General features: G+C 40.2%; 1 protein-coding gene across 1 annotated transcript; it reads right to left on the bottom strand.

Annotated features, from left to right (window-relative positions):
- Positions 1-17,250: 17,250 nt before the first annotated feature.
- Positions 17,251-21,903, bottom strand: mmp21 (matrix metallopeptidase 21). The gene is made up of 7 exons (XM_035664307.1): positions 21,538-21,903; positions 20,509-21,407; positions 20,008-20,147; positions 19,760-19,901; positions 19,372-19,629; positions 19,077-19,249; positions 17,251-18,198 (listed from the first exon to the last, which is right to left on the bottom strand). Exons 1-7 carry the CDS (start codon positions 21,675-21,677, stop codon positions 17,893-17,895), a joined length of 2,058 nt encoding a protein of 685 aa, XP_035520200.1. The 5' UTR covers positions 21,678-21,903; the 3' UTR covers positions 17,251-17,892.
- Between the last annotated feature and the right edge of the window lie 152 nt (positions 21,904-22,055).

Below are 22,055 nucleotides of genomic sequence, written 5' to 3'. Positions count from 1 at the left end.
ATGATTGTGTGTTTTTGGAGCTTGACTCATACCAGAAAAAGTCATCTCAATCACTTATGTTCAAGTGCAAAACCACTGCTCTTTTAAAGTTCAGACAGATTACAGAACTAGAGACCATCATACAAATGGACCACACCAGCCACGATGCCCATCAACATAAGTACTCAGTAGTCATTACTACATTTTTACGTGAGTACCCAGTACTCATTTTGATCTCAACTTCACCTGCAAAGTTTCGTGACTGCATCTTGCATAGTTGTGACTTTACTAAGTTGACAAAATCTGTTCACAGACAGACAGACATATAAAGACCTGACAAAGTACTTAAAACTGCTTCTGCGGTAGTTCCTGCTACAGTAGGTGTCACTTTTTGCCATGATGACACACACACACACACACACACACACACAGCCAGACCACAGAGAACAATACCAGCCACACTGTCATATTTTGTATTTCAACCCCAGTGGTGTCTGGCATTGCAGATTGTTTCGGTTTATTGGGCCTAGGTTTTGAGATATCTGCCTCTGAGATTTTTGCCAGAACAAACATTTCTGAGAACAAGAGAGGTGAGGAGAATTTAATTTGTCCTGCTAGAAATTGCATTTGAGAAATACAACAACAGTGTGTCTTTATAGAAGTGATGTCCCATTTAGTCAGATTATCCAACATGCTGTCAGCAGTTTTGCGAGGGACTGTCTCTTTATTAGCAAAGTAGTTACCGGTAACCAAAGTAACACCCAATGAACTAAATATATTCTATATAGCAGTTCTATCTATTTATATCCTGCATTTATATGTATTAAATCAATCATCAAATGAGCAAATAACTAATTATGATAATATGGTATTATAAGGGTTATCATGTCTTTAATCAAAATGGCAGCATATATCGAATAACAAAACATTGAAATGTTCTTTTAATGCTCTTAATGCATTAACCCAAATATTTTTTTGTTTCCTTTATAGACATTTGATACCTTTTTTTACTTTATGATCATGTTGTGTTTCATCTTTTCCTACTTATGTTAGTGTCTTTTTAAGAAAATTTTAACAGAAAATAAAATAATAACAGAACATTTTTGGCCCTGAGTAGTTTTGCCACTCAGACACAGAAGCAAAACAAATGCAAATAAAAAACACTTTCAGCAACTCCGATCAATCTCATCTGGACAATGCTTACTGAACAGTAAAAGAATAAAGTTCAGAGATGCTTTTAGTAACCTTGGAATAATAACAGTAGGGGGGATAACAGTAAGACTTTGACGGAGACCCCATGTTCAGTGAAAATTAGCCTTTAGGTGTGAGGCAGAAAGATCTCTAACCCTGGCAAATGCAAAAAGTACCTTGACCAAGTGCACCATATTTGATATGTTTTTTAAAGCCTGTTCATTTCTAAACACTGAAGTGGTTCAGACATTCATTCTGGGAGTAAACTGCATCTAATCTGAGCATCATAATTTGTAGCACTCCATGCTTATTAGGTGATATCGCAGGCATTATGGGCTGAAGTAATTAACTCAAGCCACCCAAGGGTAAAGGTGTTCATGGTACATATGAGGGCTAAGCCAGTCAAACTGGGGCTAATAATGAAATCAGATACAGTCCCTGTGGTGGGTCACGTGCTGCTCAGCCTGGTCATGACTTGCATGAAATGCCTTGCTGTCAATTAAAACACTGCATAAAATAGTGAAATAACCCTCCAGTAATTACTCCCCGCTCTTTAAAGACACATACTGCACAGGATCATTAAAAGGATCATTTTATGTAGTTAATTCCGGGAGCTCAAAAGTGAAAATATATAAATCATATTTTCCTCAGTGTAATTTTAAGATGATTATTCTCACAATTAGCTAATGGTATTAGTAGATTCAAATCTCAACAAATGGACTTTGTCTGTTCCCCTCTTGTGTTGTGTCAAAAAGAACACCAGCATGGGCATTGACTTCCAAAAATAATGAGTTTCTCTCCTGACTTGATAATTGAAGATATAATGAGGGAGAGAGAAAAGACAGAGATGAAGAGGGAGAAAGCAAGTGTGTGTGTATGTGCGTGTGTGCGAGAGAGAGAGAGAGAGAGAGAGAGAGAATGAGAGAGAGAGAAAGAGAGAGAGTGCCCCATATTTTTTGTCATAGCCCTGGGGGCTGGGTACATACACCCCCAGCATTGCAACCTACTTTTTACACCCCTCCCTGGAAAAAAAAAGGCCCAAAGTGTCCTGAGCCCAAATCCAATCTGTTTCTTGTGACACCATTGTCATTTGTGCCAGCCCTGAGAACAGCTCCTGCTACTTGCCTAAATGTGCTGTGCTGCACTGTTTGTCTTCATGTTCTAATGTTGACTGTGAGCACATAAATTACTCCTAAGTAAACATGTAGACATGAAGCAAAAAAAAAAGCAGATAAACAAATCATGAAACAAGGAGCAGCTTAGTCATACAGTAGAAGCATTTGAAATTTCCTTATCTTTCAGCAGCGTTAGAAATGATTATTTTATGCCTCTACATGTATTCTTTAATAATACACTTGCTGATGCTGAATTGCTTTTTGTTTAGTATGAATGTTTTATCAGCTCAGTTCATATGAGGTACATATAAAACTAAAATAATTTTGCTTATTTTTATTTTTTCTCCATTCCCTTTCTTGGAGATGAACCTCCGTCACACTTATCGCTTCTGTATCTGCATTGTAAATTAAATTGAACAAGGGCACAGCATTAGGATGCAAATTAAAGACCTTCGAAAAGCATTCAAATAATGATAGGGAGTAGAAAACCAAGGGGCCGTTTAGAAAAGTATTGAAGTTTTGCTTGGCTGCCTTTATGAGGCCCTCATAACCATATTCCAGGACTTCTGTCAACATGTTGATAAAATGTATTAGCCTCATTTACAAATGTTGTCTTCGGAGAGAAGGTGTTGTTTCCAAGCAAATATTGACTCATTTGAAATAATTGTTTGTGCCGCAAATTGCTAAATTTAATCCACCAGTACCTCCTGCAGCAAGTGATTTTTTGCCATTTATTTTTCACGAGATGACACTTTCACTGGTTCCTACAGTGTTCATTTCAGACACAATATAAAAACATATATATCATCTTTCATTATGGCTGATATTTCTCATTTCTCTAAATGACGGTGCATCTGCCTTTTCCATTTGATTTCCTCTGGCATTAACAAAGTGTTTCTCAGGTCTAGATGTAAAGATGGATATCTACATCAAACAGGGACGAAGATATATCAATTTTATGGATTGTTCGCAGGTGTAATCTTGGCATCTTTTTTATTGTGTTTGCACACTTGAAAGCTATTAGCAACATATCACTTTAAGCTTTGCACAAATATTGAGATACTACAATTTTAAATATTAGCTTTGCAGAGCAGAGATAATGGGTTTGATGATGTAATGTTGATATATAATTAAAAATCCCCTTACAAATATGAACCCAGAGCACATTAGAAACAATAAAGCATCTTCAGTGAGCTGTTTCAAACAGTTACTAGCTAAACAGATTCCTTTAGCAACCTAATCCATATCTAAATCACTTTTTATGACAGTAAAGACACATTGCACTATGAGGGATCCAATGGTAATCCAATTCAAATGAGGTTCAGAACATCAAGCTTTTTCTGAGAGTTGTGATTTATTGTTTTCAAAAACCCATTCCATGCTCATTTCTCTGTGTACATGCAGCACCTTTTGTTTACCACAGCTATCATGTCTCTGTCAATCACACTAGAGCCATGTTACGCTCAGAAAACACAATAAGCTCCAAAGAGAGGGAAACATTTCTCTTCTTTCATCTGTTTTCTATCTCCATCCATACCTCTCAGCATCGCAGTAATTGCTGCCAGCAGGTAACACATTCAATTAAACACTGTATTCATGGATACAAGCAAGACAAGTTTATTTCTTGATAGTGCAGATAGAATTTGATGCATTTGAATACTCTGGAAGGCAACATCCTGCATGTTTTTGAACTGGCGTGAGAGCATTCAAACAAAAATTAAATCCAAGGCTTTTTTTTTTCTTTTCCACAGGAGCCGTGCACTGCTTTAACAGTCAAGAGAAGCAATTAAAAGCTGGCAGAGGGTTAACTTACACCCAGTGGAGCAAAATCGATGAGCGGCATCCTGCTTGAACTAATCACAGTACTGAGGGTAAAGCCAGCCAGCAGACATGAAAAGTACAGGAAGCAATGACAGGGCTAATGGTTTGGAAAATGCTACTGATGAATGAGGAGAAAAGGTTGTGACTCTGTCTTTACCCTCTGTTATTTACCTTGCTCCTGGGCACCATAATAACTTGAAACTGATACTAGAGCTTTCTTTTTGGATAACATGGCTTGAAGGATGGTTGGGTGGATAGATGGGTTTACATGCATCTATGAATGTCAGATATTTTTACTTTATACTCATATTCATCACCACCAATGAAAGACTTACTAGCCTTCACCAGGTATTGCTCAAGCAACCTGGCTTCTGCAGACATTAAGTCCAAATGTCATTTAGACAAAATGGTTCCATACCATTTTCTTTAATCTCTTCTGTGTAAATTACTACTTACAGCCCGTGAATTACTTTTTTTTTCCACTCACCCCACCGAATAGCGTCAGCTATCATTTTGGGAGCAACGAGCAAGCTAATGAAACCGCTCAGCATTAACAAATAGGACCACTGAAGAATGTTCTATTTGCAGGTCATTGTTTGATCCATAAAAGAAAGAAAAAAAGATGAAGGCGCAGGAGAGAAAAAAGTCTTCACTTCCTATTGAAGACAGCACTCTTGGCAAAAGAGTAAACAATGCAGCTCTGCATACAGCTTGGAGACTTCATGGAGCCATCGCCATGGCAACCCCATTTTCTAGTCATATCTTTAATGAAAAGGTAATGAGAGAAACATAACAGTCCCAACTTCATTACCGGAGTAAGATTCAGCAATAAAAACTAAATCAGAGCGTCTGTCATTGGAAGGAGCAGCAGCAGGTCTGTTGTATACAACAGTTATAAAAACAGACCTCGGCCATGAGCACAAGGAGACATATGCCTGGTCAGCTGCTGATCACAGAGAACTATCTACTTTGAGAGGTTTCATTTACTTTCCTTATATTTCAAACCTTTCAAGGTTTAAAGGTCCAGTGTGTAAATTTTAGGAAGATCTATTGTCAGAAATGTAATATAATATGCATAACTATGTTTTGATCAGTTTATAATCATTAAAATCATTACGTTTTTCTCAGCTTTTTAATGTGGCGTTTGTATCTACAGACGCCATTGTGGAGGCAGCCATGTTGAACCGCCTTGTTTCTAAATTAGCCCAGACTTGACAAACCAAACACTGGCTAGATGCCACTAAATCCTACACATTGGTCCTTTAATATTCTGGATATTCTGCATTTACTTACTGTACATAACACACAGTGCTCATTGTTCTGAATCACAATGCTAATATACCATAAGTGGAAAGTGAACAGGTATATCAGGGTTTATATCAACCTGTGTACACATCTGCCACTTATGGAGAAACATTATCATTCATTTGGAGTCTAACTTTGTCTGCCGTTTGGTAGCTAACTGTGGGTTTATCAGGGCTTGTTTGCTGAAAACAGCTCTAATAACAGTAAAGTTATAAACTTAAAACCAAAACAATGAGCTAAAAGAGAGTGAAACGCTCTGTAGAGCTGCATAGTCGGGTGATAACTCTGTGAGTTCTTCCTCACGAGTAAGCTCTTTCACATTACACATATTCATTTGACCCATTGTTAATATAAAAAAAACATTGATTAGTGCAGCTTTAAGTAAAGGCTCTGACTATTTCTTCCACTACTGTGTAGTCCTTGAACAAACACACTTTAAAATTATCTGTTAGTCCAGATCACACTTCTTTGTCCAGGAATGCAGAGTTGAACGTTCATCAAATGCATGGCTGCAACAGCTACAGGCATGCTTTTCGGAGGGTAGTGTGTTAGCTCTTATCACAGTACCATTACATACATATTTGACGAAGAGCATATTACATATGTGAGTGGAGGGGGGGGAAATCCTCTTGCACAGTCTTTGCATTTTTACACCGGGCTGGGGATTGCCTCTTTGCATTTTACACAAGGAAGAGAATCCTACATTCATCTTGTTTGTTTAATTGGATATGGCCTCTGGAAGGGGTCGCCCTCTAGAAAATGAGATGTGGCCCCCTTTTCCAGCCCTGTAAGGTAAATATGCGCCACATTTGAATCCACGTCTTCATGCGGCAGTTTACCTTGTCGTCCTCTCCTCATTATCACAGTAACCTTGTGATCTGGCCAATTTTTCAGCTGTAATGATGCATGATATTCTGAAAGTAATTTTAATCTAGAGCGGGCAGATCCAGCTGCCAGGTATCAAAGTAGACTTTGGCTGCCTTCAGCAGTGCACTCAAGCCACACAAAGTCCTCCACTAGCCAGCCTTTCTCACCTCCTCCCCCCACAGCCCTTAGACATTTTCCATGCATAATTAGGTAGAGTCCACAGAGAATAGCATAGATGTTTTTTTTTATTTGACTAAAATCAAGATTTTAAAGAAGCATAGCTTAATGTTGTATTATTGTTTTTATGAGAAGTGGGCCCTGTTGGAGCCAGGCACTAAGAGAGCCCTGACTGATCTCTGACAAAACATCACCCACATTTGGCATTTTGTCAAGCAGTGTGGAGATTTATTCTCACTCTGCTGCAATTTAATCTTAACAATCTCTCTTTGAGTACAAGCAAAGAGGCTGAAAGGCTCAATGTTGGGATATCAGAGTCAGTTGAATGATAAGTCATGGCCAAAATAAAAAGAATGGTAAGAATGATGCCCTGGGCTGCGTCCCAGATCTGCTATGAATACATTCAAGGATAATTGTGCTGAGTGACTGGACTACTGTGTTTACAAAGGCGCATTAACGCCAAAGCCAAGACGGTCCTGGAAGGGAAGAATGTACAGAGCAGCAGAGGGGTCCGTCTGCATGAATACATTCTTTCCTCATTGTCCTCTCAGACAGGAGGATCATTACTGGCTGGACACATGCGCTGGCAGCATCAGCCTTCATTATTATGCAGCAGTCGACACAGGTTTAACAAAGAGAAATTTGTCTAGCATTTGTTTATCTGGAAGAGCAGAGTCTGGCACAGCGATGCTGGCAACAGCAGGCTAAGGTGGATAGACACTCAAGTAAGTTGGCGACCGCTCACAACCCTGCAGCCCCCCCCCCACCAGCACCTCCACCGCCACCCCTTCGCACCATCCCCTCTCTACCACCAGCACCCTCTTATGCTCCCCACAGGTGCACAGCTTTTTTCTACCTTGCACATCAAAGAGACAGCAGAGTGAGAGACTGAAGTGCAGGGTGGCACATAGTTTCATCTTCAATTGTATCCTGTATTCAAAAGAAGACGCTGTATTATTCATTTCTGGTACATTTGGATTTTGAAGTCCCAAAAAAAAAAAAATTCAGCTCAAAGAGGTTTGATTGCATTCCCAAAGAAAAGATTCAGTTAATCATTTGAGAAATTCACAATCCTTTTTTTGTTGATTCGTGACCTGAACAATTATGTCATTCACTTCTTTTTATTTTAGTGAAAGAAGGCTTACGTGATGGTAATATATCAGACCAGACTTTCTCCTCTAAGGAGTAGGTGTGGCAGCTCTGAGTTATTGACATTTTTTTTTTTACTCCCCACAAGCTTTGTTGCAGGAAGAGGGTGGGGCGTTTGGCTCGTCCTTGACCTTCCTGTGAACCAAATACATCAGTAGTCTGTTGCTGAGGAGATTAAAATCATGCAACAATGGGAGGTGGCAGGAACAAAAAAGGGCCAGGGTTTCCGAAATACATGCAACACCAATCTAAAGCTGCCTGACAGTTTTGCGCTCACACAGTGGTGGTTTAATCTCGCCAATGCACGTAAAATGCAGAATATGCCTCGGTTCAGTTTTCTGTCAGGGCAACAAAGCGGGTCAGTGTTGAGTCAGACCTTTTTTTTCTCTCTCTCGAAGGATTTATGGAGACTCAGGAGGAGATAAGAGATGTGTGTGCACTGTATGTCTTTGAGGCATCATCACAATCAACAGTGCTCTCCCATCATACATCCTAGGAGTGCTGTGAGTGCTGCACCCATGTCTTATTACAGACAGCAGGTGCAGATGGTTAAAGGCAGGTGCTCGGTAGAAAAAAAAGAAAAAGAAGAAGAAGGAAAAAAAGAACAAGCACCTGGTCCCTCTGTTGTAGCAGTCTGGGGCTGCTCTCACTATGATTAGCTTTGTTTCTCCAACAGAGCGCAGCGAGGAACAAGACCTACAACTTCATTAGGGTGGAGCACAGCACCCCTTCTTTTGCTTTTGTCCTACACTTGACTGCACTAAGTTAGAGGAGGACGGGGTGTCTGTGAAGATCAGCCTTTTATTAGGAGCTACAGCTCTGTCACTGGAGTGGCGCCTCTCTACAAGAAAAGAGTTATAATCTGATGCATGTTAGATCTACGGAGTCACGATGAGCAAGCACAGAAAAAGCACTCGCCTGATTTCACAAAGACCTTTGCAGAAAGGGAAAGGCAGACCCCCAGAGCTGACCTGACAAGCAGCAATAAGCTCACTCCTACAAGAGTTTGGCTGGGATTCAGTGCGGCATTCTGACCCCCTTCTAACTTTGTTGTTTGGAGCTTGAATGTGCAGGTAGTGAGTCTGAGAGCTCTGCCCAGGCGAACCCGTATAATCACCAACCCCTGCTTGCAGCACTCCATTTTCAGGACACCGTGGTGTATCTTCAAGGACGAGCAGAGGAAATGAGTGCTAATAGTGTGTTTGTATTGTCAGAGCTCGTAGGCCCACAGATTTGCTTTATTCATGGCCTCACTTCATCTGCCAGCCAACCATTGAATAATTGAAGGAATTATCAGGCTAGGGGATCCAAAGCCCCTCAGAAATGTGTCATGCCCCTGAGCAAAGCCTGCAGAAAAGGGAAAAAAAGAGAAAGAGGGGCCTCCTAATTCAGAGCCGTGTGTGTACAGCCCCACAACCCAGTAATGTTCCACCTACATACAAAGACACACGCACAAAGTTAAAACAGAGAGGTTGATGATGCCACAAATGGCAAGCTTTGACTGGCAGAATATCAATAGCTCATAACAGCGGGAGCCCATGCATGTCAGATAAATTTATGATTCTCTCCAAATGCTGCTCTCCTATTTTCCTCTGCATCAGAATGGGTGTTTTTGGAGTAGCTAGATTTCACCATGCAGTTTGGCTAGTGTCCCTCATACAAAGAATGTGACTGACGCAACATTAATCTCCAAACAAAGAGACTGGCACAACAACTCCGCACAATTTCAGGGCTATGAGGTGGCAACGTCAGTCTCAATTTCTCACTTCTCCTTCACGAGCTGTTCCACTTTCTCCGAATTCTCATTTAGATCAAGCAAAACACTCCAGAAAGGAGGTGAAACGGTACCGTTTAAATCCGTGACACACATGCACACAGGGGACCTCCTTCTCATTTTCTAAACAGAGAGTCATGGCAAGAACTTTTAAATTTGTCATAATAAGGTGTGACCTACATGGGAGGGAGCCAAAGCCCAAACTCCTGCTCCCAGCAAGATTCCTGCCTATTGAGTATTTCAATATGTAATGCATGAACATTAAGGAGGAGTGGAGCTTCCCCTCTAAAGACATAATTCTCTCATGCTGTGACATGCAGTACTTCCTGGAGCATAGGTTAGAATACATGCCACATCCTTCAAGGTGAAAAGCATGAAATATTTATTTAACTGATGCACTGTTTGGTACATTAAAAAAAGACATTACCAACGCCAGCCAGAGGTTGTAAAATAATATAATCTCTCTGACACTGACATATGAAAAACATTCCTTAGCTGACATTCATGAATAATGGCAGCTGTTTGGAGAACAACTCTGAGGTCTATTTTCAAATAGGTCTCAGCTGCGGCGCTGCAAAAACAACTATCCTGCTGTTTGTGTGTAGTGGAGCGATGTCTGGAAATGCATCTTTCATGAACACGGGATACTGTAACATGTATGTTTAAGAAAAACACATATACACTACAGGAAAGGAGAAGAATTTTGAGATTGTGATTCAGCTACACACAAAGACAAATGAAGAAACGGATACCTCACATTGCAAAGCTATTTCGTCAGGTATCACAGGGAAATGTGTTTTATGATATTTTTATTCCAGAGAAAACATATTAAAATTTTGCAGGGCTCCCCCGGAATAAAATCTCAGGGTGAAAGTGGCAGGCACGCAATGTGTCCAGTATGAGCGTGAAAGGGCAACCAATTCTCTGTGTGGGCCAGGGGCCTTGTTACGGGTGACAAGCATGGGGAGAACTCCTGCAGACAGTTCAGAGAGAGCTGAAGCACTCACAAGACAAAGTGAGGAGAACATACCAGTCCTTCCCACATGATAGCAAGGCTTATAGTTGTTGATATTTTGGTTCCATCATTTGTTTTTGGTTATGATATGGTAACTGCTGAGATCTGGGAACATGGTGACATCTCTCTAACAAACGTCTGACGAGGCAAGAATCACGAGCGGATCAGATGATCAGAAAAAAGGTCTTTTCCACAGCAGGCATTTTGACTAGTTACAGTACAGCTGTTACTAATAACATTAACAATGGTTCTGTTCCATTCGAGTGACAGTGTGAAAGTAAGTCAGTATCCACAATACCATGGCCCTGAAAGTGAAGTAGCTAGATGGAATTCAGCCGTCATTCACTATATTATTTATATGGTCTTTTTTTAAGGTTACATTTTGGTTAGCTTGCCATGTAACACAAAAACGACTTTGGTTGTGGTTCGGAAATGCTCATGGTCTGGGTCAAGATTACTACTTCATTAAGGTTAGGGGACCTTTGTCGTTATTGTTACGATAATAACCACTTGATTAAGGTCAGGTGCAGGTCACAATACTGGTCATGGTTAAAAGCAACCAAAGTTAATCACCAGTAGGTACCAGGAAACAAATGTTAGTTTCCTGCATTAAAAGTCTCATGTTCTGTCTATGCTCCTTGCGTAAATGGGTCAGAATTACGGCCACTAGAGGGCTTCGTCACTTGACTGTTAACACGTTTTTGGCCATGTGCCGAAACAACTTACCCCTCATTGCACAGGAAAACTGTATGAATGCACAAATATATTATATGTCGTACTTTAAAATTAAGCTACAGAGTCTGTCAACCCTTTCGGATAATTACAACGGACAGTTTGGGTAATAATTGTACGGTTCGTGTTCAATGTTCTTATTACGATACTATAAAAATAAAACCTGATTTGTAATAAAGCAGAATTACGCTTTTAGTCTAGACTGGGGAACAACTAGTAAAGCTTTGTTGCGGGAGCTAAAGTTGAGTGCAAAAACATATAGGTACAAAAGCTCACAAATGTATGCTGGGTAAAATCTGTTCTGAAAGTCAGTGAGAAGAAGCTAAAATGGAGGTTATGTGATTCCTCATATTTGTTCTGGAGTCTGGTTCCAGCATTCTGTGTGAGTCGATGATGAAGATGTGAACAGGCTTTACCACCCAGACAAGCAGAGGGTTACAGTAATCAATTCTGGAAAAGAGAGAAGATTTCTCCAAATGTGACATTTAACATTTTTATTATTAGCACAAGTCTGTGCTACGATTCATATACATTATTTAGTTTTGTTAATATGCTAAAAAGTAAAACCTTGATGAATTCTTTTTGGGGATTTTTTTCAAACAAACCCAACAGTCCAAGACATATAACATAAAGAATGTCTTCCAGCATGCTGAAAGTGAAACCTGGACACACACACACACACAGACTGGCATGTAACACAAAGTGTGACACCCTTCCCCCCTAGTTAAGTAAGGGACTGTTCATATCCAACCATCATTCCCCCCCCGACTTAAACCCCATCTGTTCCTCTGGTAGAAAGGGGGAGAGAGAGGGAGGGTGGTGGAGAAAGCGGGGTGGAGGGGGGGTGCTGAGGTGTGACGGGGTTGTGTTTGGAGAAAATTCAGGGTGGGATCTGGGGACAGCCATAGGAGGAGATGGAGAAGGAGGAGGAGGAGGGAGGAGGAGGAGGAAAGACAAACCCCGAAGCTCGGCCACTTCACAAATTCCTTGTTTGGTGTTCGTGAATGTACAACTGGTCTCGTAAGCAGGTGTGTTTCTGTGGCTCATAAGAGAATAAAAAGGGCTCATCAGATGCAAGCAATTTGACAGGTGGTAACAGTACTGTGCCATATTTTGTGTGAGAGCATAAAGTTGGGACCTCAAATCATTGCGAAAACAACTTGAAAGTAAATAAAAGGACTCTGTTGCTACTGCTGCTGATGTACAAATTAATCAAAAGGCACACGGTGACAGCAGTTCTCCATGACTTTGCTCAGACTAATTAAAAGACCGATTCACCCGAATTACAAAACAAAAATATATTTCCTCTCTTGCTTTTCTAATCATGCAGATAGTTCGGGTCTTATTTGGCCCGATTTTTAGATATCTGAGATTTCTGTTGGCACCTGAATACAATGGAGGTGAAAGGAATTCACCGTCTTAACAGCAAGCCTGTCAAGAAACAATGTCCTGTTAACTGGATACTCCACACCATCACTCTGTCAACACTTTTCAGTGGAAGTTGATTCTGGAAAAGAAATAATCCCTTTGAAACTGTCTATGGCTAGATACCCAAGCGGTAAGTGAGAAAATATGTTTTTTGTGATTTGGGTGAACTGACCCTTTAAAATGTCAAGCAAACAAAACAGGTATGAAACTTGAAGATAGCTGAATCGTTAGATGATTCTATTTGCCACCAGCCCAATGTCTTGGCGCATTTTCATTTTCCCTCCTCTTTGACAAAGCCTGCCACGGCACGTACGTTTCCTGTCACTTTCCCAGGCTCAAAATGGAGGCGGCGGCTTGGCAGTCACTTCTGTGTGGCCATGCATGGGACAGCCTTGTCCCTCCCCCCTTGACCTGCAGCTGCCACTCAGACTGACATCACCAGAAAGCCCCTTGTTTTGTCTCCAAAACTCCTCCTTGGCCAAAGGTCAAGGTTCAGTTTGCGACGGGTGGGAGAGAAATTCCACTGCCACATATGGAGGCAAATTAGAGGGCCGACTGCGTTTATTGGGCGGTCTGCTTGTGGTATGACAAACATATCCTCTTCCACACCCACTCTATTTGTTTATCAGGTATTTAGTCAATACCTAAATGTTGCATAATGCATGAGGCTACACAATGCTTAATTACACTTGCATGATTTGGATTCCTCATTCAAATTAGTCTGTGTGATACATGGACTATTCTCAAGAGAAGACATGTAATTACTGTACTATTTCCATTTGGCATAGTGACTCCTGCTTACATGTGTAACCAAGGAGGGATATAAAGTCAAAGATACTTGTTCTGTCTTTTTAAAAACTGCTTTTACTGCAGACTTACGCTTTTTTCCTTTTACACAAAGAGAGTTTCTTCTTCTTCACGGTATAATGATGGCATGAAAGCCTGGGTTTGTGAATTCCAAATCCTATTTACCTCTTCTCAACATTAAAGATCCTTAGTGAGGAGCACTTTGCTCGCAACTATTTGATGATAAAAGCTTTTGAAATATTGATTTGAATGTGAAATTGAGAGGCAGTCGTGAAGGCATCAGTCAGTGTTTTTCTCTTTTAATCCAAACTTCGAGGGCAAGAACAGAAGCAGAAAGGAAGGGAGGGTGGGAGGGAGACACATGTGGGGGAACATCTGTGTGTGTGTGATTCTTGTGAGATGGGTTTGTATCTGTGCAAATGTGGGTGTATGTTTGTGCAACTATGTGTATTCCAGTGTGTATTTTGTGTGTGTCTCTTTCTGAGTGAGGTGAGAGACTGCTTGATTTTTGAACCACTGTAAACAAGCCAGAGCCTTGTTAACGATGCCACTCAGAGTTAATGCGCAAAACAACTTTCAACTCAAATCCGCTTTTCAGGAAAGTCTGAATTCCACGCTTATTACTGCAAAATAAATGCTGATCTGCACTCTACCTCAGTGTGGCGGTGGAATCTTTGGCAGCAGCTACAAATTCCCTTTCAAACATAGTGAAACATAGTGAAACATAGCACATAGTGTGTGCATACCCAGGTAAATGTATTTCCATAAACTGTCATTTCAGGAAAAACACACACACACACACACACACACACACAAGTCAGCATTTCCACAGTAGGCCTCTGACAATAGGGGACACATAAAGTATGGGAAGAATCTCCCTTTTCTTATTCTGCTCTCAAAATACACCAAATTCACAAATACACTGAAATGCAACACATAAACCCATGGCAAAGATATAGACAAAAAAACAAAGATACCTGAAAAAAATGACACAGTTACTACTCGATATAGTTTAATTGCATTCATAAGCATTAGGCCAAAATGACATAATTTCTCATTAAAAATGGAAAAGAATTGAACACTGGTACACATAGAGTTTTGCTGTATTTCAGCTTCATCAAAATGTCAAATACATTTGTGGAGTGAATAAAAATGCAAAAGATGCCTATAAACATGTGAAAAAAATCAATACATTGAAAAATGAATACCTATGCGCCATAAAAAACAGAGACTGACAATTGTAGGTCCATACAGCAGTCCTGGGTACTATTTGAACTACTTCTGTGTGTTGAGGTTGCCCTCTACTGGCCCCCTTTTCTGTGGCATGAAAGATGAGTTTACCTGCTTGGTGGCACAACATTATGTTCCTACATTTACATTTTAATACAGCAGTTACACCAGACTTCACAGTAGGTATATATGCTAATCTATAGCCTGTCAAATGTGCAGTGTAGTTGGATGAAGATAAAGTGATGTGTGTGTATGGATATGTAAGTACTTGGAAGGGTTCAGATTGTATGAGAACATAAAAAACACATGAATTTTAATACCGCCTCCAATCCTTAAGATATTGTCTGTCCTCTTGTTTGTTTTTTTAGATTTGTTAAGGATACTGTTTTAATACTATACTCTTGTCACCAGTTTTACATCGTGTCTCCTGTGGCTCTGAAGGAGCTTTCTAAAGTTGGAGAGAAAAAACACTGTAGGATGTAACAAAGGTTATCTTGACATAGAGACAACACAATGTAAATTTAAAGTCCTGTAAGCCTGAATTAAAAAGTGCTTTCCACAGTGCTGTGTGAACATTACGACATGTACAATGAATAAACTGCAGTTTCTCAGCTCAAGCGTAAAATAAATTGAAACCATTCAACATCCTTCCCACAAGGTGTGACTCACAAAAAAAAGCCATCATTTCTATCACAGGGGAAATCCTTGAATTGTTTTCTGTATAAATATTCTCTTTCTATGAACATATTGAATGTGATATTATCCTTGATCTTGCTATTAACTCAACCCTAGAGATCTGTGACAACGAGGATATCCTTGAAAGGCGGTAGCTCACAGACAAGAATCTTGAGGATACATTTAAATGCTACACACAGTTGTATCTACATATTGAGCTAATCCCCTGGTACACAGACACATTACTGTATGACACTCAGTTGAAATGATACTAGAAATGATTTATTCCTATGTTTTCCACACTGCACTGAGACAGAAATGAGGCAACAGCACTGCAAGTTATTTTCACATCTTGGCTGAGTTTGGGAGCTTTTTGTTATATGAATGTGTTGCAGGAGTTTCATCCCATTCTCCTGTTTCTAAAGTGCCTTCCCGTGTGGATTCCTGTGCCATGACACAGGTTTTTGTATCTCTCCGGGTCTGCTGCTGCTGCGGCTCGGGCTCCATCAGCATGACTGATCTCATTTATCCTCGTCGCATCCAAAGAGGCCCGCGGTGTAGGGAAAGGGAGCTTCAATAGCAGCACTGTTAGTGCAAAAAGCACAGATCATTGAGCTGTGCAGTATATGGCAGCCGGGGACTCGCTTGTGTGAATAACAGTTTGTATTTAGGATTTTCTCTGTATGGGGAACTCCAGGGTGCGGGAGATGTATGGTGTGCTTCATGATGGGATAAACAAACAGATCACAAGCCGCCACTGTGCTGCATCATCTTATATACCAGATTCAATATTAGTCTATCAATAATTCCTGCTGAGATGTCAACCACAGAGCAATGTACTGCAGCAACAAACATATGGCATATTAGATTCAAATAAATGTGACTTCATTCTGAATTACAGAGGGTTTATTAGTTCTCTTACAGAGATAATATGCCTGCAAATATTGTAATCTTTTGTAAAATGTTTGATTGCTTGATCCAAGAAGCCAGAAACGATGTCCACTCACTTATTCACCCAAATCCTACATATACCATGAAAATCACAAGGAATCAATATTATTTGAATAAGACAACAGAATATGAGATGAACAAGGGTATTTATTTGTATGCTGCTAATGCCTTCACAGAGAGAGAAGCTCATTCTGTAAATGCGCGAGCAGACTCACCATCTCATGACATCCGCCTCTGTAGCCTCTCTTGCCATGACATTTTGTACCTTTGCTTGTAATTGATTTCTACTTCAATTTATTAATATAGCCTATGGAGCGCCTGGAGCACAACGCTAGTTATCTGGGGCCCACCAGGAGCTTAATCTCCTAAGATGAGTTGAATTAATAAGAGTGTTCAAGTAACATATTGATTACAGAATCAATGTCTGTTTCTTTGCAGCGTGCTCAAATGATTACTATTAAATGGAACGGCATTAAGCAATAAGACAAGCCAGTTTTGCAATCATTCTGCTTCACTTTAAATTTCAATAGGCTCTGTTTTGATTGATAGTGTGTAAATCTTTAACCATATCTTTCACAACAAGAGGGATTTCAAAGAAGCAGATTGCTAGATAGATGTGTTCCACCACCTTCAGGTTTTATTGATAAATCTTATACTGTTTTCTTTCAAATCAAAAGCTTGTTGCACTGCAAGGGATGAATCTCAGAGCGCTGAAAGGATTTTCTGAAAAGGGGTGTATCGTTGTTTCCAGGTCACGATATTGTTCCCTGCCTGCGGGCAGCTATGGATTTGAGTGTCTGCAGGTAATTTAGAGGATGGTGGTGACTTTCATACATTCAGTGCAGATGTGCTATCGAGCCAACATGGGACCAAGTGTATAATCACTATCATGGGGCAACGAGTGGATAGGGTGATCATTTTGTATCCTTTCCACTAACATACGCAAAAAATAAACAATCTGAGGAATCTGAATGAATAATATCTCTGATGATATACATTTTACATCATTATATAACATTTCTTTTTCTGTACGATTACATCAAAAAACATAAGCTTTCAATCTGTAAGTTCACCCTGAATCCACTTCTGAACAATTTAAATTTTTATATATTCACAATGGTACAGATACTTTAATGCATGTTCCTTCAAAAGATATATTTCCAGTGTATGTGACATAGCTAACAATATGAATATAGTGAGCTTTGACATTTTTTCATGTTTTTGCATAAACATCCCATTTTGAAAGGAATTTCTCCAGTGCACATAAGAACATCAGCCTTTACAGAAAGCAGCTCAGGAAAATATTGATAGGTATCTGTTACATTATACATACAGTATTTTTATAAGTAAACAAGGTGTCTGTGTGATGAATTAGTAAACATTCTACGCATAACTTTATTCTCACATATGCCTGAAATATCTTAATCATAAAAAGGTCCTTTAGGATTGTTTTCATGCCAAGATGCAGCTGGCATCTCTAAGTGAGAGAAAGACAGCTGACATATTAATAACACACCTCACTGAAAATAGACCAACAGAAATATCCAGTTAAATTCTAGATAAACATTACAAAAAAACATTTACTGTATACATACAACAACAGGTAAAACAGAATCCATCAGTAGAGCCTATCAGTACACATCAGTAAGATTTAATGAATCACTGCTTCAGCAACCTCAGCGGGTTAGTTTGAGTGCAGTGGGATGAACGTTGCAGATGTCAAACCAGCGCTGGTCCACCTCCTTGTGTGGCAGCAGGCCATTTCGTGGCAGAAAGGGCCGGCGCCAGCGATTGCGGCTGCCGACCACCTGCCAGAAGCGCGTGCCCTTGAGTAGAAAGATGGCATTGTGGGTGTAGGAGAAGTAGGCAGCGTCAATGTTGCCATCTGGATGGTCTCCGCTCTCCACTGCAGGGAAAACATCTCTGATGTTTTTGGGGAAGCCTCTTGCCAAGCTGTTGGCTTCCACATCGAATGCATACACCTGTTTGAACAGATAATTGTTTTGCCTCTTATATAAAAATCAATTCAATTATAACACGCAAACAAATCACAGAGGAAGTGTAGCAGATTTGTTTGTATGAATATGTTCCCTCATATTGCTGAGAAACAATGAATTAGCTTGGGCTTTTGTTTCTCCAAGACTTTGTTTATTGTTTATCCACTTCTTCAAGAAAACTAGTATTGTTAGATTACATATCACATATGAAAGTTGTAATGACTATTAATCCAGGGGCCCAGAGAACAAAAAAGAATATATACATAATACCCATAATGCATTATGTTTGAACCCAAATCTCTAATGACAAGTATAGACTTATACATATACTTTTGACTTTTGACGTCCTCTATTAAAACGTCTACCAAAAACGTATTACAGCTCTGTGCGTATATGTGTTTAAAGCACAGAGCAGACATTATATAATATATACCCAAGTTTCCTGTGTATCAGAATTATTAACTGATTTATTTAGATTTTGATAGAGGGTTCCTTTACAAGAGAATAATGAGAATAATAATAATAATGCAGGACCTGCCTTAGTTGATATTGCCTGCCAAATTTGCACTTTGCACAATATGTAAATGTAAATTACCAAAACTTGACACACAAGTGAAAATGGGACTTTTGTGGTGCTTTCTGTGGTGCCTGGAGTTCTGTGACACCGTGGCAGTTGCCCACTTTGCCTGGTTGGTAATCCAGCCTTGATTTAATCCCTTAAAATGTCACCTGACTGGCCTTTTCTTACACAATCTCCCAATCTATTGCTGTTTCTAACCTAACTAGTACAATATATCTATGTGCTTCCTATGCACCTCCCCACTTATCATGTGTCAAAGGGAAGACAAGGATGCAATTCTTACGAGAGTGTTTTTGAAGAAGTAGATGTGGGAGTCCCTCCTGTCATAAAAGGCTGTGTCAATGGGACCGAACACCCCTGGGAAACCCTCAGAGATTAACCTCGGATAGCGGTGACCTTCAGCGTCCTGTCTGAACACTTGGTCATTCTCATTGTCATACCTCCAGAACTGAGTACCTGTGCACAAAAACATTCACCAAATATATCTTTATAGTTATTTTAATACAATGATTACCCTACTGGCAAACTATAGTGCATACAGTATTAAGATATGGAGGCTAGTACTGTTTTAGGCCTACCTTTAAAGAAGTAAACAGCATCTCTTTTTCTGGACCACACATGCACAAACGCATCCACTCCTTCCATGGGAATTCCACGCCAGCCAATCTGCAGTGCAACTGGATCTCCATAGCGTGTTCGGTTATTTCTGTTCTCATACAGCCAATACCAGCCGTCTCTCATGAAATAGGTGTTAAAGCGGATAACCACCTCCCCATAGGGTGTCTTTTCCTTTCTGATCCAATCAAATACTGTGTTGAATGGACCTTTACAGCCCCCTGGGTTCAAACACAAGCACTTTATCAAGAAAATAATCGGTTTTGTGTCAGTCTGTTACTGTAAATATGATTAACTAAACCTGAATGTATTTATCTCTGTGTGTATACATCCACTAGATGGTGCTGTTACCATAGAGGTGCTGTATGGCTTTCCTGTCCGTCCAGTCCACCTCAAAGCCTGACTCATGGGGCAGATAGCTGGGTTGCATTATAGAGCCTGGTCTGTAGATGTGAGGGAGACCCAAAACATGGCCAATCTCATGAACTGCCACCTAATGGAATTTTTTTTTAAATAGAATTAATGAGCAGTAAATGAACCTCTTATCATTCTTTTTCAATTATAACATTTGCTTTTTGATTTGTTCACGCTGTATTTACCTTGAGAAGGCTGATCCCACTGCCAGCATTGGGACCAGTGAAATGTTCGTCGTCATCAAAGTGTATATCACCCAGGAACCAGGCGTGGGCAAATTCTTGACCACTGCCATCAAACCTCTGATTACAACCCAGATGCCTTCCTGTGTGGGATATAGTGGCACAGAATTAAAAAAAAGGTGGGCATGGTGAAAAAAAATATTAGTTTTAATGTTTCAACATATTCCTTCTCAATGGAACACAGATGAGGGCTGGTACAGCTAAAATATGCTAGTTCTTAACATTAAAGCTATTGTTGTAGTGTATGTTGAATTGAATTATTTAATTTGATAATTTTGGACAAGCTGCTACTTTTTTTCCTCAAGTGTATAAAAACAAAATATTAACCTTCTTAGAGAAGTGATGTTATCTTGAAACAGAGAGTAGCAATCAAAAATAAAATATAGAATTTTCACTAAAAAATATGTTGCAATGAATGCTTTATGTATGTATTTACAGTAGTACCTGTACCAAAGCCCAGCCTGATATCAACATCCTCCAGTGGGGAATGTGTATCCTCAACAAACTCCAGTGGAGACACCTCGCTCCACATCCTGAAGGCCAGTCTGAAGATGTACCTCTGGTCTTCAACAGACAACTGGCTGCTGTAGCCTTCTCCTATCAGCCTCCATTTCAGCACCCTCTTAGAAAAGGCCATGTAGCCCGTTTCGCTCAAATCTCTCTTGCGCCTGTTTTTGGATACTAGAGTGGCAAGGTGGCGTTTCCTGCGCCGCACTGCTTCACTCTGACGGGTATTCGAGCTTATATTTAAGGTTTGACCGTCCATGTTGATGCCATGTGAACTGTTTAGGGAAGTGTCATTTAAAATGTGATCAAATGAGTTAAAGTCTTTAGTGTCATTGCTGGTGTCATTGGAAATGGCTGTGACGGCACTTTCTGTTTCATTAAAACTGAATATGTCATCTTCAAAGGAGTTAGCAGTACCAAAACTATTACTTGCTGTGTTGTTACTGTCAGTCTCATTAAAAGTGTCACTGAAACTGTTTGCAGTATCTGAGGCACTACTGTTCTCAGGTGCCACAGGGGCGTTTAGGTCAATCTCCTTGTCAGGGACTCCACACCTCGGTTTGTTCATCGCCACCTTCGTAGCCTCATCGAACACACCAGTGACAGGCAGGCCCGACACCTTCTGAAACTCTTCAAGAGCTGAAATAAACGCTTGGCTCTCAGTTAGGCTGTCCTGGTCATTTTGATCGCTGTCCCGAGGAACATCCCTTGAATGATGCACCAAGGTTCCTTCCTGGATCGTGTCTTGAAGATCATCCAGGAAGTCTTCATTAAAAGAGGTGTCTGGGTCTTCAAACTGGATCTCCTCCCAGTTCACCGGCTTAATGAATCCATATCTAGAGAGAAATAACTATAGCAAGCCATGGGTTACAACATATGGTTCCAATAATTTGTCATAAAATGTCTGATATAATATACGCTGAGAACAATTGTAAAAATGGTGAAATTTTTACCTCTGCTGTGTACTTGTCTGATATAACCTCAGCTTGGTGCGAATTCAGGTTCTGCACATCAGAATGATCACGATTATGGAAAAGTCTCTCTGCATCAGCTGAGCTAATGCTCGTCCAAAAAAGCAAAATTATCAGCTGGATAAAAGTCAGCATCGTGGCGTCGGTTTACTTCTGTGACAACAACAAGTAAGATGATGGAAAGCAAGAAGCCAGAAGGCTTTATAGGCAGGTCATGATTTTCTCCACTCCCATCTGAAAGGTGTGACTCTCTGGTGGTATCCCACTTTCCTCAGCTCTGTGTGAAAAGTAAACCTATCTTTACTGTCTCCAACTGCTCAATTTAACTGAACTGTGTGGATGTGTTATACACGCTCCATTGCTTTTAAATAGACTGTTGTTGACCCGTGGAAAGACGTTAAAACCTTCACTTTCATGTGGACAATAGCAGTTTAAGAAAGCCATGGTTTCTGCCGACACCTGTTTTGAGTAGGACACACACACTTCAGTGTTTTACAATGAATACACACTGAC

The sequence above is a fragment of the Morone saxatilis genome, unplaced genomic scaffold (assembly GCF_004916995.1).
Source record: "Morone saxatilis isolate NCDOM2014 unplaced genomic scaffold, NCSU_SB_2.0 Contig1, whole genome shotgun sequence".
In the NCBI taxonomy this organism is placed as follows: domain Eukaryota; kingdom Metazoa; phylum Chordata; class Actinopteri; family Moronidae; genus Morone; species Morone saxatilis.
Note: the sequence above shows the minus strand (reverse complement) of the source record. Positions and strands in the feature narration are given on the sequence as shown.

Coding starts and splice junctions, on each gene's coding strand:
- mmp21 (XM_035664307.1), bottom strand. CDS start 21,677: ATGCTGACTTTTATCCAGCTGATAATTTTGCTTTTTTGGACGAGCATT. Junction 21,408..21,537: donor GCTGAGGTTATATCAGACAA/GTACACAGCAGA, acceptor ATTTCTCTCTAG/ATATGGATTCATTAAGCCGG. Junction 20,148..20,508: donor CAGGCTGGGCTTTGGTACAG/GTACTACTGTAA, acceptor TATCCCACACAG/GAAGGCATCTGGGTTGTAAT.